Genomic DNA, 13915 nt, shown 5'->3' on the forward strand with positions numbered 1-13915 from the left:
CTAGAGTCTGGTTTTGCTTTTCGCCTTCTTTCCTTTGGATCGGTTATCGTTTTGTTTTGATATTGCAGAAGTAGGGTTGGATATTTTATCTGTTAAATTTGATTCGATTCGTTATTCGTCTCGATTCGATCCGAAATTTCTGGATATCCGTAAACTTTCGAAGCAAAGCAAATACTAAAAATCAATATCCGTTAGAATCGAAGCAAATCACAAATAACAAAATTTTGGAAAGCGGATATCCGCTCTGATCCGGAAATATATAAATATATATACATCTTGATTATACTTAATGTTTTAAATGTATAAGTTTGTATAATTATTATTATAACATATGATTTGAAAAATTCTATTCACATTATTACTTATATAAAAGTATTACATAAAAAAGAAAGAGAAAAAAATTATAACACAATTATAACTTTTTTCTTAAGTTTTGTGTTATTATAATTGTTAACTAAGTTTAAAATTTACAAAATATGTAGTTTTACTATTTCTTTTAGTTTTTATTTTGTATATCATGCAAAACAATATATTAAAAAATAAATTTGTATTAATTTTTAAGATTATTTGTATTAATCAAAGCGGATGAGATATTCGTAAGTATTCGTAAATATCCGCAAATATCTATTTATCCGGATATCCGTATTTTTTCAAATCAAAGCAAATCGAAAAATTAGATATCCGTAACATACGAGGCAAATCACAAATACTTTCAAAAACCCGGATATCTGATCCGTGTCCAGCCCTATGTAGAAGAAATAATGCCTTCAAACAGAAGAATTGTCTGCTTTGGTTTCCAGTTTCTCTTCCTCGTCAACCTCATCATCTTCACTCTCTTCATTATACCAGTCCACACTATTCATAAATATCCCTGCAAACAAACATACAAACATAATCCACTTAGAAAGTTTTATACACAGCAGAAAAAGAGGTTCATGAGATGAATAACAAAATGAATCTCAAGTACTTGCCAAAACCCCATAGAGACCGATGAAGGCATACATATTCTTCATGCAAAAAGAAGTGAAACAACATGCTGGGCCGAATAAAGCTGATGGAGGAGCTAGTAAGATGTAATCTATCAGAAAAGAGGAATCATTTATATATTAATTGAAAAACATTATAACATTGTTTTGTAGCCATGTGTGATAATGAATTTAATTTTTTTTTAAAAAATAGGTTGTTCCATCTTAACTTGTATTATATTTTTTATTAAATTAACTATTAATTTGATAAACAGTGTACGAAAGGATATTCTCGCACTTTCTTTAAATAAAATCTACAGAATTGTTTAATATGGTTAGCGTATATATAACAATTAATGATTATGAATAATAAATATTTGATAATAATTTTTGTATCTTAGCTCTTTTTGTTTAATTTTATATTATTAAAAGATATTAACAACCACACTAACCATATAATTTTTTTTCTTATATGTAACATTTTGAATTTCTAAAACGACTATAAATTAGTAAAAATCGTTAAATGTCTCACACTAAAATTTTGTGATCAATGGTTTAACTTTTTTTGGTAATAACATAATACTAATTATAATAAATCATATGAATATGAAATCTCATTTACTAGACATTTATATTATATATTTATATAGTTTAATTTTAAACTATATAACATAGAAAATTACTTAAATATGATAATTTCTCAATTTATGTTAGAAAAGTATTGAAACTTTAATATTTAAATTTTGAAATTTGCATTAAAAAATCGCACATTAGAAATTTTGTGTTTATCACATTAGTATGAATTCTCAATAATAAATATTTATACTAAAATATATTATATATCCATGTCCATATCATTGAAATTTAGTTATATATCATATAAAATAAATAAAATGATTGTTTTGATTTATTACTAAAAAAATATCGTTATAAACAAGATGTATTGTTTTTATTTATGTGTTTGCCTCTTTCTCATGTTCATTGACGGAAGTTTTTGGCTAACAATTTCTACGTAAATGAATACAAATAAATAATAATAGATAAAAATTATTTTTATATATAACATTCATTTCAAGTAATTGCGCGAATCTTAAGCTAGTTATCTTTGTACAGTAGAAATGTATTTTTATTTTAACATTGAAGGTGTTTGGAAGTGTAGCGTTAATGTTTTGTGTTATTAGGACTTGGAAGAACCACTTGGATTGGGCCTCTGAGAGAAATATCACTAGATAACTATTGGGCTATACTTTTCAAAGACAAAGCCCAATAAAACGAGAAAGTAAAATAGTGAAAACACCCTCAGTGTCATCATGTCAGTCTTAGGAATGTGATGTGAGTGACTGAGTGTCCTACAAATGAGAAAGGTATTCTGTTCGGCTATTATTTAGAATTATTATATTTTCTTCTGGGGTAAAGAATCGAGTTTTTTGTGGTTCATTTGTTTGTGATAATAATTAAATTCTTAATTAGTAATATACTTTTTTTTTTTTTTTTTTTTGCTAAAACGTTAATATCATATAAAATGAAAAAAGGATCTTACAAAGTTAGAATCCTAAAGACAACACTTCCAAGGCAAAAAAAGGAAAAACAAGGAAGTATTACAGAGGGTTTTACAGATTTCTAGAACAGAGTTTACTCAAACTTAAGCCAAGAAGACAAGAGAGTGTTGTATGCTCTCCGTCCCCTCCTTCCTAAGAGAATATTTCTCACCTCTCGATCAATAATCCTGAAAACCGTGTCCGGAGGGATAAGAACTCGGTTATGGAGGATATTATTTCTCTGACGCCAGATGTGGTAGAGAGTAGATTGGGTAACAATTTTCTTCAAAGTGCAGAAATTTCCTCGGGATGGTGCCTTTATCCATGAGAGAAGTTCGGTCCAGTTCATAAAGCACACATTTGGGGACTCCAATCTTGGGAGAACATACCTCCATATTTCAGAGCTGTAGCCACAGGTGAGAAGGATGTGATCACGGGTTTCTATTCCAAACAAACAGACAGGACAGTTGGTGGCGTCGGTGACCCCCCATCGTTCCAAACGGGTTCTCACAGGCATCCTGTCGAGTTGAGCAATCCACATGTTGAAAGCATGCTTTGGAACACATCCTGAGAACCATATCAGTTTCGACCATTCCTTAGGAGGTTCACGCGGCCTACATTGTTGCCAAGTTTTCGGCGCTGAGAATTTGCTGAGCTTTATACCATCGACTGTCCAGAAAAACTTGTCTGCGCTGCTTGTAGGGACCGGAGGAGCAACCGTGGTAAGATGAGCATGTAGTATGACCTCATTTTCTGATCTAGGGTGTGGTAGGTTCCAAGAATCTTCAGAACAAGCTTCTGCCACAGAGGAGTGCAAAGGTATACGCAATCTTCTTGGACCATCATCACCCAAAGATTTTATTAATGAACCTAGAGGAGTCCAACAATCATTCCAGAAAATAGCCTTTAGACCATTGCCCACTTCACATTTAATGAATCTTTCAGCTAAAGGGCGCAGCTTCAGGAGAGATTTCCACATCCAAGAATCAGCGTCAGAAGCTTGAATAGTCCAGAAACAATTGTGGCTCAGGCTGTGAAATCTGTGCCAAGAGGACCATAGGGAAACTTTTTCTGAGAACAGTAACCAGATGTAGCGCAGACACAGGGTTGTGTTCCAAGCTGTTAAGCTCCTTAAGCCTAGACCTCCTTCTGCTTTTGGAAGGCATACAGTAGCCCAAGATACTTTCGCTTGCCCTCTCCGATCCATATCTCCTGACCAAAGAAACCTTGCGCACATAGATTCGATCAAACGGATGCATCCCTTAGGAAGAACAAAAGTTGAGATCCAAAAATTAATTATTCCCATAATAACTGAAGCCAATAGCTGTGCTCTTCCTGCAAAAGATAGGGATCTCACTGTCCATGATCTGAATTTTCTGTTTAATTTGTCAAGTAGAGGCTCATATTCTGATATCTTTAGCTTCCTGGACATAAGAGGGAGACCAAGATAACGGATTGGTAAGGAACCAGCAGTGAACCCGAAGCTTTCCATAGCGCTAGCTTCAATTTGATTTACTCCTGCAGTAAAGAGCTGAGTCTTTGTCGCGTTTATTCTCAGACCTGACCATGAAGCGAAGTCTTCCAAGGCCTCACTAACCCCGTGTAAAGAGGAGCTCCCACCATCAAAGAATATCATGACATCATCTGCAAACATTAGGTGTGTTACCTTCAGCTCAGCCGTCCTTGGGTGATAGTGAATATAGCCTGCTTCAAACCTTGAGAGGAGCAGGTTTGAGAAGACTTCCATGGCAAGTACGAAGAGATAAGGGGACAATGGATCGCCCTGCCTCAGACCCCTTGAACTTCTGAAGTTTCCCTCAGCCTTCCCATTGATTGAGATTGTGAAAGACGGTGAGCAGATACATTCCGATATCCATTCGATGAACTGAAGTGGGATATCCAACGCCCTTAGGGCTGCCAGCACAAAATCCCATCTGACGGAATCGAAAGCTTTCTTGAGGTCGACCTTGAGCATTGCCACTTCAGTTAGTAATATACTTATTATACAGAGTAACGTTGTTAGAGAGAATACACGCATCATTTCTCGTAAAATAATTTAACTTGCATAAAAAGCGACACAACACACAAGTGGGAGGAGAGTGTGGTGGATAAGAAGGTGAGAAAAGAGACAGGAGCGAGCAGTTCAACAACCATCTAAAGTTATGGTCTTATACTTAGAAACCCACAAACTATACATTCTTATTATGTTCTCTTCAAAATTTTAAAATTCGCACCACAACCTTTTTTTCCTAACTAAATTTACTCTTGCTCATTCAACAGAATCCAGTATATGAATGATAATAAAAAGATTATCGTTAAATAATGCACCATCTATTGGTAATTGTTTGTTTCTTTCTTGTGGACAGTGAATGTACTTCTTGTAATGACCAGTGATAAATTTTAAATTTGTTTTTGGGAAAGAGAAACGCAGAACACTAGATTCAGACAGAAGAGTCTTCACGGCGATTGCATATTCCAAAGCGAAAATAATTAGATGAATTGGTGGTAGTTTAGAATTCATAATTGAATGCTAATTAAGAAGAAGCCTCAGATTCCGAGGAATCCTATGTCAATCTGGTTCTAGTTTCTCCTCGAGTAGTTGAGAGAGATGGAGCAAAATTGCAAAGAAGTCTCGTTACACTGTTAAATTATTTATCTCAGATTAGACATTAACTGCGCCTAACTGAAGACCACCAAAGAAGAGTTGATTACAAAGTCTACACACATCACCTAACATCCCTGTTCTCCATGCATTCATTTACCTTTCTAACTATCTAAGATTCACTTACCATCCCTAAGTCAATGCTACTGGGCTATTTGGTTTTAAGTTTCTCTTAAAATATATAGTTAGGCTTAATATAATATTTTTTTTCATTTGAATAAACCACAAATGTTTTAAGTCACTGAGACCATTTTATAATTGTATTATACGCACCTCGCAAAGAAAAGTTAGAACACAAAAAAGGAAATGCCAAACGTAAACATTATGGATTCTTATGAAGTATAATTTTTGTTGATACGTAAACGCAAATCTAAGAGCATTAAAACAAACACAAGAAGGCCAAAACATCCATATCTAGTAGTAATATCCAACTCTGGTGTTGAAAATTCGCAACGACTAAAACCAATTGGTTATAGTTAGTTAACGTCCACGTTACAGTATGATCTATTTTTAGGTTCTTGGTGCGAACTTACGTGCTTTTATACATAATACATACTTTCGGTTTTACTTCATATGTCGCTATATTCTTTCTGTTTCTGTTGTGGGAAACAGAAATACATAAAGTAGATTTAAAACTCACTCTCACATTCTTTCCCTCCACTTCTCTTGTCCGTTACCCAAAAGGAGATTTTGACATTTGAGCTCATGCGTTGCTCACACTTCTCTTTCTTCACAAATTTGCCGTTATGTTTCTATTTTCTAATAATCATAGTATCTCTTAAATAATGACAATAATTCATTTTCCATCAAAATATACATATATAAGCAATTTTTTGTTGCAGATTTGTTTCGTTTCCATAGAGTATTAATTTCGACAAAACTAGTTTTTTTTCATTGGCTTAATCTCCATATAAATACCAGTTTTGTAGTAAACGTATGATCAAATCATTTTTTCTACATTAGTCAATTTTACTATACATAATTTATGTTAGGTCCACCAAATTTTGTTTAAATAGCGTTATTGTAGATTCCTTTTTCAACATATGTTTGGACTCCAGCCACTTGAAAGCCCAACAAAAAAACTGTCACTAGACTTAGCCCTACTTCCCATGTGAAACAAAAGAGAGAAAACAAAACAAATGCCATTAGTAAACCTTTAAGTCCCTTCATCTTTAAATAGAAGATTACAAATCTCTAAACGTTACTTAACTTTCTACCCCATCAAAAACCCCATGAAAACTTCATGAACATATTCTCACATTCTTAACTCTCTCTTCCCCAAAACGATGACCACCACCATTACTACTTCTCTCTTCTTGTTACTTGTTCTTTCATGCGTTCTCCAAGCTTCTTCCAACGGAGACGCTGAGATACTGAGCAGAGTCAAAACCAGCAGACTTTCTGACCCGGAAGGAAAGTTAAATGATTGGGTCATAACCGGAGATAACCGGAATCCCTGTAACTGGACTGGAATCACATGCGACTCCAAAAACGGCGCCGTCACGGCAATAGATCTCTCCGACTACGGAATCTCCGGTGGGTTCCCGTACGGGTTCTGCCGTATACGTACGCTCATCAACATCACTCTTTCTAAAAACAATCTCAACGGTACGATAGATTCATCTCCTCTCTCACTATGCTCTCGAATCCACGTCCTGATCCTCACAGAAAACAGCTTCTCCGGGAACTTACCGGAGTTTTCGCCGGAGTTTCGTAACCTACGCGTTCTCGAACTGGAGTCCAACTTTTTCTCCGGCGAGATCCCCGAAAGCTACGGAAAGTTTGCATCTCTGCAAGTTCTGAATCTCAACGGCAACTCGCTCGGCGGAATCGTTCCGGCATTCTTGGGTAACCTGACCGAGTTGACTCGCCTCGAGCTCGCGTACGTTCAGTTCGAGCCTGGTCCGATTCCGTCGACGTTTGGGAACTTGACGAAGATGACTTATCTCCGGCTAACTAACTCGAACATCGTCGGAGAGATTCCTGATTCGATCGGGAATCTGGTTTCCCTGGTGAATCTCGATTTAGCTCAGAACGGTCTCTCCGGAGAGATACCGGAGAGCATCGGAAAGCTAAAATCGATTTATCAAATGGTGCTTTACATCAATCAGCTATCGGGAAAATTGCCGGAGAGTATCGGAAACTTAACGGCTATGAGGAATTTCGACGTTTCGCAGAATAATCTCTCCGGTGATTTGCCTGAGACGATCGCCGCTCTCCAGGTCGTTTCTTTCCATCTCAATGATAATTTATTCACCGGTGAATTGCCACGTGGCATTGCTTTGAATCCTAATCTCGTTGATTTCAAGATCTTTAACAACAGTTTCACCGGGAGTTTACCTACGAGTTTCGGTAAATTCTCCGGTTTAACTGAGTTCGACGTCTCGACTAACAGATTCTCCGGTGAGTTGCCTCCGTATCTATGCTACGGGAAGAAACTTGAAAAGCTAATCATTTTCAGCAATCAGTTAAGCGGCGAGATTCCGGAAACGTACGGTGAGTGCGACACGCTTAATTATATTAGAATGGCGGATAACAAACTCTCCGGCGAAGTTCCGGTTAAGTTTTGGGAGCTTCCTCTCACTCGTCTCGAGCTATCTAACAACCGATTAGAAGGTTCGATTCCTCCGTCGATATCCAAAGCTCGTCAGCTCTCTCAGCTCGAGATCTCCGGAAACAAGTTGTCCGGTGCGATTCCGGCGAGAATCTGTGATCTCGAAGGACTCAGGGACGTCGATCTCAGCCGTAACCGTTTCTCAGGATCTATTCCCTCTTGCATTAACCGATTGAAGAATCTGGAGAGAGTGGAGATGCAGGAGAACATGCTCGACGGCGAGATCCCGAGTTCGGTGAGTTCATGCGCCAAGTTAACGGAGTTGAATCTCTCCGATAACCGTCTCCGCGGCGAAATTCCACCGGAGCTCGGTGAGTTACCGGTTTTGAACTATCTGGATCTCTCCAACAACCAACTCTCCGGTGAGATCCCGGCGGAGTTGTTGAAGCTGAAGCTGAATCTGTTCAACGTCTCCGATAACAAACTCTCCGGGAAGATACCTTCTGGTTTTCAACAAGATGTTTTTCTACCGAGTTTTTTGGGTAACCCGGGACTCTGTGCTCCGGATATGGATCCGATTCGACCTTGCCGATCCAAACCCGAGCCCCGGTTTATCCTGGTTATCTCCGTAGTCTGCATCGTTGTACTAATCGGAGCTTTGGTTTGGCTTTTTATTAAAACCAAACCGTTATTCCAGAGAAAACCGAACCGGACCGATAAAGTAACCATTTTCCAGCGGATCGGGTTCACTGAGGAAGACATATACCCGCAATTAACAGATGATAACATAATCGGGTCGGGCGGGTCGGGTTTGGTTTACAGAGTGACACTAAAGTCAGGCCAAACGCTCGCGGTGAAGAAACTTTGGGGTGGACCGGGTCAAAAACCCGAATCCGAATCTGTTTTCAGATCTGAGGTAGAGATTCTGGGTCGGGTCAGACATGGTAACATAGTGAAGCTTCTCATGTGTTGCAGCGGCGAGGAGTTTCGGTTTTTAGTGTACGAGTATATGGAAAACGGCAGCTTGGGCGACGTTTTGCATTCGGAGAAAGAACATCGTGCCGTTTCTCCGCTTGATTGGACGACACGGTTTTCGATCGCGCTGGGTGCAGCTCAAGGACTTGCTTACCTACATCATGACTCTGTTCCGCCGATTTTTCACCGCGACGTCAAAAGCAATAATATATTGTTGGACCATGAGATGAAGCCACGTGTTGCTGATTTCGGTTTAGCTAAACCGTTGAGAAGAGAAGTCAATAATGGTGTCTCGGATGTTTCTCCTATGTCTTGTGTTGCTGGATCCTACGGCTACATTGCTCCAGGTTCGAATTCTAAATGCTAAACCGAAATAAACCGGATAACCAAATATTTATGAATGTTATTTTTATTCTGTTGGTTGTGATTGCACATGCAGAATATGGTTATACGTCGAGAGTGAATGAGAAGAGCGATGTGTATAGTTTTGGTGTCGTATTACTCGAGTTGATTACGGGTAAAAGACCAAATGATTCGTCGTTTGGGGAGAATAAAGACATTGTTAAGTTTGCAATGGAGTCAGCTTTGTCTTACTCTTCTCCATCACCTGAAGACAAAGCTATGACTCAAGATTCACCTGGAAATTGTCGAGATCTTAGTAAGCTTGTGGATCCAAAGATGGAACTTTCTAGGGGGGAGTATGAAGAGGTAGATAAAGTTTTTGAGATTGCGTTGCTTTGCACGTCTTCGTTTCCGATTAGTAGGCCGACCATGAGGAAAGTAGTAGAGCTGCTCAAAGAGAAGAAGCCACTTGAGTGAGACGGTGTTCGTTTTCTTCATCTGGTTTTAATACTAAGATTGTTACTTAGTCATAGGTGGGCTATTGGAAAACTAATTTTAAAAACTTACATAGCTAGTTATCTTTTTTTTTTGTTAATTTAAAGATTAATTAAGAAGCATGGACTAAGCTATAAGATTTTGCAAACATAAAATTTAATAGTCTAAAAGACAATATCATTGTTGATGTTCTCGATAAACCAATATATGAGGCAGATCTATGTACCAATCCTCTTCGGATAAACATTGGTGTAACTCATGCTCCAAAAACATTTTGCATCACCATCAAGAGTGTTTTTGCTTTTGCTTCAAGAGGGATCTATGCTCAACTTTATTCCAAGACCTGCATTCAAGACAAAGTCTGATGTCTTTGAATTGTTAATACCTTCTACTCTTGCTCGTTTTATCTAAATTAATCAAAAGTTTCAATGATTTTAATCTAAAGATATGAAAGCTTCTTTTGGTCCAATAATCTTATCAAAGATTCATGTAAAAATTGAGTTCATTTTTTCAACTTGGTTTCATTTTTTTGTTTGTGTAAATAATGTATTTGTTTTTCAAAATCTCAATAAAAAAGCTGAAAATTAAAATCAACTTTATAACAAAATATTTATGATATAATTTAATAAAACTCACAGGTAAACTTAAACCTCTAATACTTTACAGTTTACTTTACCAAATAAACTAAATAAAAGTACAATAAAAGAAAAACACAATCTCATAGGTTTATAAATGAATACAAATCACATTGAACAAGACACACCAATGTTAAACCTGAATAACATATAAATCTATAACAAGTCTCAATATAAACAATTAAATTTATGTCATTTTCAAAAGTTCAGAACATATAATTATGAAAAACAAACTAAAAAAACTCTTGGGCCAAAGAATATGGTATTGGTCAGTAACATTTGGCCCATCAGATATCCACAAGCCTTCTTCTTTCAATTTAGGGCTCCAGAGACGACCACGTCGCCTCTGTCACGAAACCGCCAGCGACGCTCACATCCGATAAGCATTGAAGAAGCAAATCGAAGAGAAGAGAAACAACGCACCAATTGGAGAAAAAAAAAATGGCGTCTAAGGCTATCTTCTCCACCCTCCGCCGATCTCTAACGAAACCACACGGCGGCGCAGTCTCCCGACGCCACCACTTGTCCACCACCTCCGCCGCGACGGCGTCCGAACCCTACCCAGGCGACGAACACGCGATCGTGATGAAAGGAGTTCGAATCTCAGGCAGGCCTCTCTACCTCGATATGCAGTCGACGACCCCGCTCGACCCCAGAGTCTTCGACGCGATGAACGCCTCCTCCATCTACGACTACGGGAACCCCCACTCGCGCACGCATCTCTACGGCTGGGAAGCGGAGAACGCCGTCGAGGTGGCTCGAATCCAGGTCGCGAAGCTCATCGGCGCCTCGCCGAAGGAGATCGTGTTCTTGTCCGGCGCCACGGAGGCGAACAACACGGTGGTGAAGGGCGTGATGCACTTCTACAAGGACAAGAAGAGGCACGTGATCACCACGCAGACTGAGCACAAGTGCGTTCTCGATTCGTGCAGGCATTTGCAGCAGGAGGGGTTCGAGGTAACGTACTTGCCGGTTAAAACCGACGGTTTAGTTGATTTAGAGATGTTGAGAGAGGCGATTAGACTGGATACCGGTTTAGTTTCGGTTATGGCTGTGAACAATGAGATTGGCGTGGTGCAACCTATGGAGGAGATTGGTAGGATTTGTAAGGAGCATAAGATTCCGTTTCATACCGATGCTGCTCAAGCTATAGGGAAGATACCTGTTGATGTTGAGAAGTGGAACGTTAGTTTCATGTCGATGAGTGGGCACAAGATCTATGGACCGAAAGGTGTTGGTGCTATGTATGTGAGAAGGAGGCCGAGGGTGAGGCTCGAGCCTTTGATGAACGGTGGAGGGCAAGAGAGGGGGCTTAGGAGCGGGACGTTGGCTACGCAGCAGGTTGTTGGGTTTGGGGTTGCTTGTGAGTTGGCGATGAAGGAGATGGAGTATGATGAGAAGTGGATTAAGAGGTTGCAGGAGAGGTTGCTGAATGGGGTTAGAGAGAAGCTTGATGGTGTTGTGGTGAACGGTTCGTTGGAGAGTCGGTATGCTGGGAATCTGAATCTGTCGTTTGCTTATGTTGAAGGAGAGAGTTTGTTGATGGGTTTGAAGGAAGTTGCGGTGTCTAGTGGAAGTGCTTGTACCAGTGCGAGTTTGGAGCCGTCTTATGTGTTGAGAGCTTTGGGTGTGGATGAGGATATGGCTCACACTTCGATTAGGTTTGGGATCGGTAGGTTTACTACGGAGGAAGAGATTGATAAAGCCGTGGAGCTGACGGTTAAACAAGTTGAGAAGTTGAGGGAGATGAGTCCGCTTTATGAGATGGTTAAAGAAGGTATCGATATCAAGAACATACAGTGGTCTCAGCACTGATTCAGCTCAAACCAGTGCGGTACAAGAGGGATGCTCGGGTCTCCGGTTGTACCGGATGATGTGATCCTGAGTTGTTACTGTGTTATGTTGGTAATTTATCTATGTTTGCTTTCTAGATAGATTACAAGTGAGAGATTGTCGTTATATGGTTTTGTAATAACCAGAGCACGAACTAAACTCTTGAGTTTCTATGTTGGACTTGCAGAATAAGTAAGGCGAAAACGTTAATGTAACAGTCCATTTATTAATATCTTATTCGTGTTAAGTATATACTCTGCACTAAACTCTGAGCTTCTATGCTGCACCTGTTGTACGTCCTGTTCCACTCGCTAAGCTTTACTGATAGCTTCTTAGATGGATTCTCGGGGTAAACCATTCAAGAAAGCATGCGTTTGTTGTTGCTTAACTGGTTAACGGCCACATGAAGGCAAAGCTTGAACCTTTGGGTCTAGAGGAAACAGAGATTCAAGAGGATCGCACGCCTGGTCTCTAAGGAGCAAACTGATCTTGTTCACAAAGCTCTTCAACGTGACCCCATCACCCCAGTCCTCCCTTAGAATTAGATGATCCATTGCAAAACAAATCCGCAAGAGAAAAATTATATAAATAAGTAGTTTAGTACATCTGGTTTGAATAGATCCATATAAACTCTCAATATTATCAAATATTATCATAAATATTAGAAGATTCAAGAGAAGTGTTTGATAAATAATTCTTATTTTTGGGGGTTCAAAGTTATAATAATACTCGCAAACAAGTGAACAATGGGCTGGCTATACACACAAACACATCTGTCAAGTTACTAAAAGAGATCTTCAAGAATCATTCTCTCAATATTTTAATTTCAAATACATTATACTTATCTTCTAAAGTGAAAGACAGCATAGTATGAAAACATTCAATGGATTAGAGTGAATTAAGAAAATCTAAATTTTAATTAATATATAGTCTTGGAAAGAGTCGAATAATCTTAATTACCAAATTAGCAGTGTTGTGGTACATCGGACAAAGAGAGAAGAGAGAGAAGAGAGAGAAGTTAGATCTATCTTGAGGACCGGCGGTCGGTCGGTGCGTGAGCGTCCGTGCCGGCACCGGAGTCCTTTTTTGTTCGTCGTAGTGGTTCTCCGCCGCTCCTCCTTCGCCGTCCTGTCATCGATCGCCTTGTCCGAGCTCTGGTTCCGCCACTATCCCTAACGGTGGCTCGGTTTGTGGAGCAACGACGCGTTCGTCTGGAGGTTTCTGGTGGAGAGGGAGCGGCTTGCATGTTCAGAGGTGGTGGTTTTCCGGGAGGTGGAGGCTTGCACAGATCCACCGTCGCCGGCTCTAGCTTTCGGGAAGGGAGTCTCCTTCAGACTCGCCTTCGCCGGATTTTGGTTATGGAGAGCGGAGGCTTGCAAAGCTCTGCGCTGCCACTTAGGAACCCGGTGTTGTTTGGGTAAAGTTTACTAGATTCGATTGGTGTTAAGTTCGGCGTGGTTGTCGTCGAGGTGGGTTTGGGTCACGGCGGAGGAGATTTCGAGAAAGGATGAATCTCTTCGGCGAGGTGACGAGCGATGGTTTCTCTGAGCGCGTGTCTAGGGTTTGAAGTGCTTTAAAGGCGGAGGAGATCTCGAGTCTCGATGGAACTCTCCGGCGTGAGGACAGTGCGGTGAAGAAGGGTTATGGGTTCGTTGGAGGCTTGACGGTTTCTAAGCTCCGACGAACGAGGATCTCGTTGGTGGTGCTCCGGCGACGTTGAGGCGGAAGCGCTCAAGTCGAGACGGTTACGATGGATGTCGCGTTGATGGAGCAGATCACTCCACGTGTCGAGACTGCCTCCTTGACGTGCGTTCCGTTTGGGTTGTGCGGTTTCTGAGGTTGGGCCGAGAGCCCGTTTAGCGTTTTCTTTTGCCCGTCATCTTTTGGGCTTGTAGCAGACTTTCGTTGTAATCGGG

The 13915-nt window shown here is 39.8% G+C and overlaps 2 protein-coding genes across 2 annotated transcripts; both read left to right on the plus strand.

Annotated features, from left to right (window-relative positions):
- The first annotated feature begins 6091 nt into the window (after nt 1–6091).
- On the plus strand, nt 6092–9756 carry LOC103837591 (LRR receptor-like serine/threonine-protein kinase HSL2). Its single transcript, XM_009113947.3, has 2 exons — nt 6092–9041; nt 9134–9756. The coding sequence occupies exons 1-2, from the start codon at nt 6452–6454 to the stop codon at nt 9511–9513; spliced, it is 2970 nt and encodes a 989-aa protein (XP_009112195.1). The 5' UTR covers nt 6092–6451; the 3' UTR covers nt 9514–9756.
- A 740-nt stretch (nt 9757–10496) lies between these two features.
- Nucleotides 10497–12249, plus strand: LOC103837592 (cysteine desulfurase, mitochondrial). The gene has a single exon (XM_009113948.3). It carries the CDS (start codon nt 10608–10610, stop codon nt 11979–11981), a length of 1374 nt encoding a protein of 457 aa, XP_009112196.1. The 5' UTR covers nt 10497–10607; the 3' UTR covers nt 11982–12249.
- The last annotated feature ends 1666 nt before the right edge of the window (nt 12250–13915 follow it).

The sequence above is a fragment of the Brassica rapa genome, chromosome A09, assembly GCF_000309985.2.
Source record: "Brassica rapa cultivar Chiifu-401-42 chromosome A09, CAAS_Brap_v3.01, whole genome shotgun sequence".
Taxonomy (NCBI): Eukaryota; Viridiplantae; Streptophyta; class Magnoliopsida; order Brassicales; family Brassicaceae; genus Brassica; species Brassica rapa.

Excerpts from the sequence above, each read along its gene's own strand:
- LOC103837591 (XM_009113947.3), top strand. The coding sequence starts at position 6,452 with ATGACCACCACCATTACTACTTCTCTCTTCTTGTTACTTGTTCTTTCA. Across the intron at positions 9,042-9,133 it reads CTACGGCTACATTGCTCCAG|AATATGGTTATACGTCGAGA; the intron begins GTTCGAATTCTA and ends TTGCACATGCAG.
- LOC103837592 (XM_009113948.3), top strand. The coding sequence starts at position 10,608 with ATGGCGTCTAAGGCTATCTTCTCCACCCTCCGCCGATCTCTAACGAAA.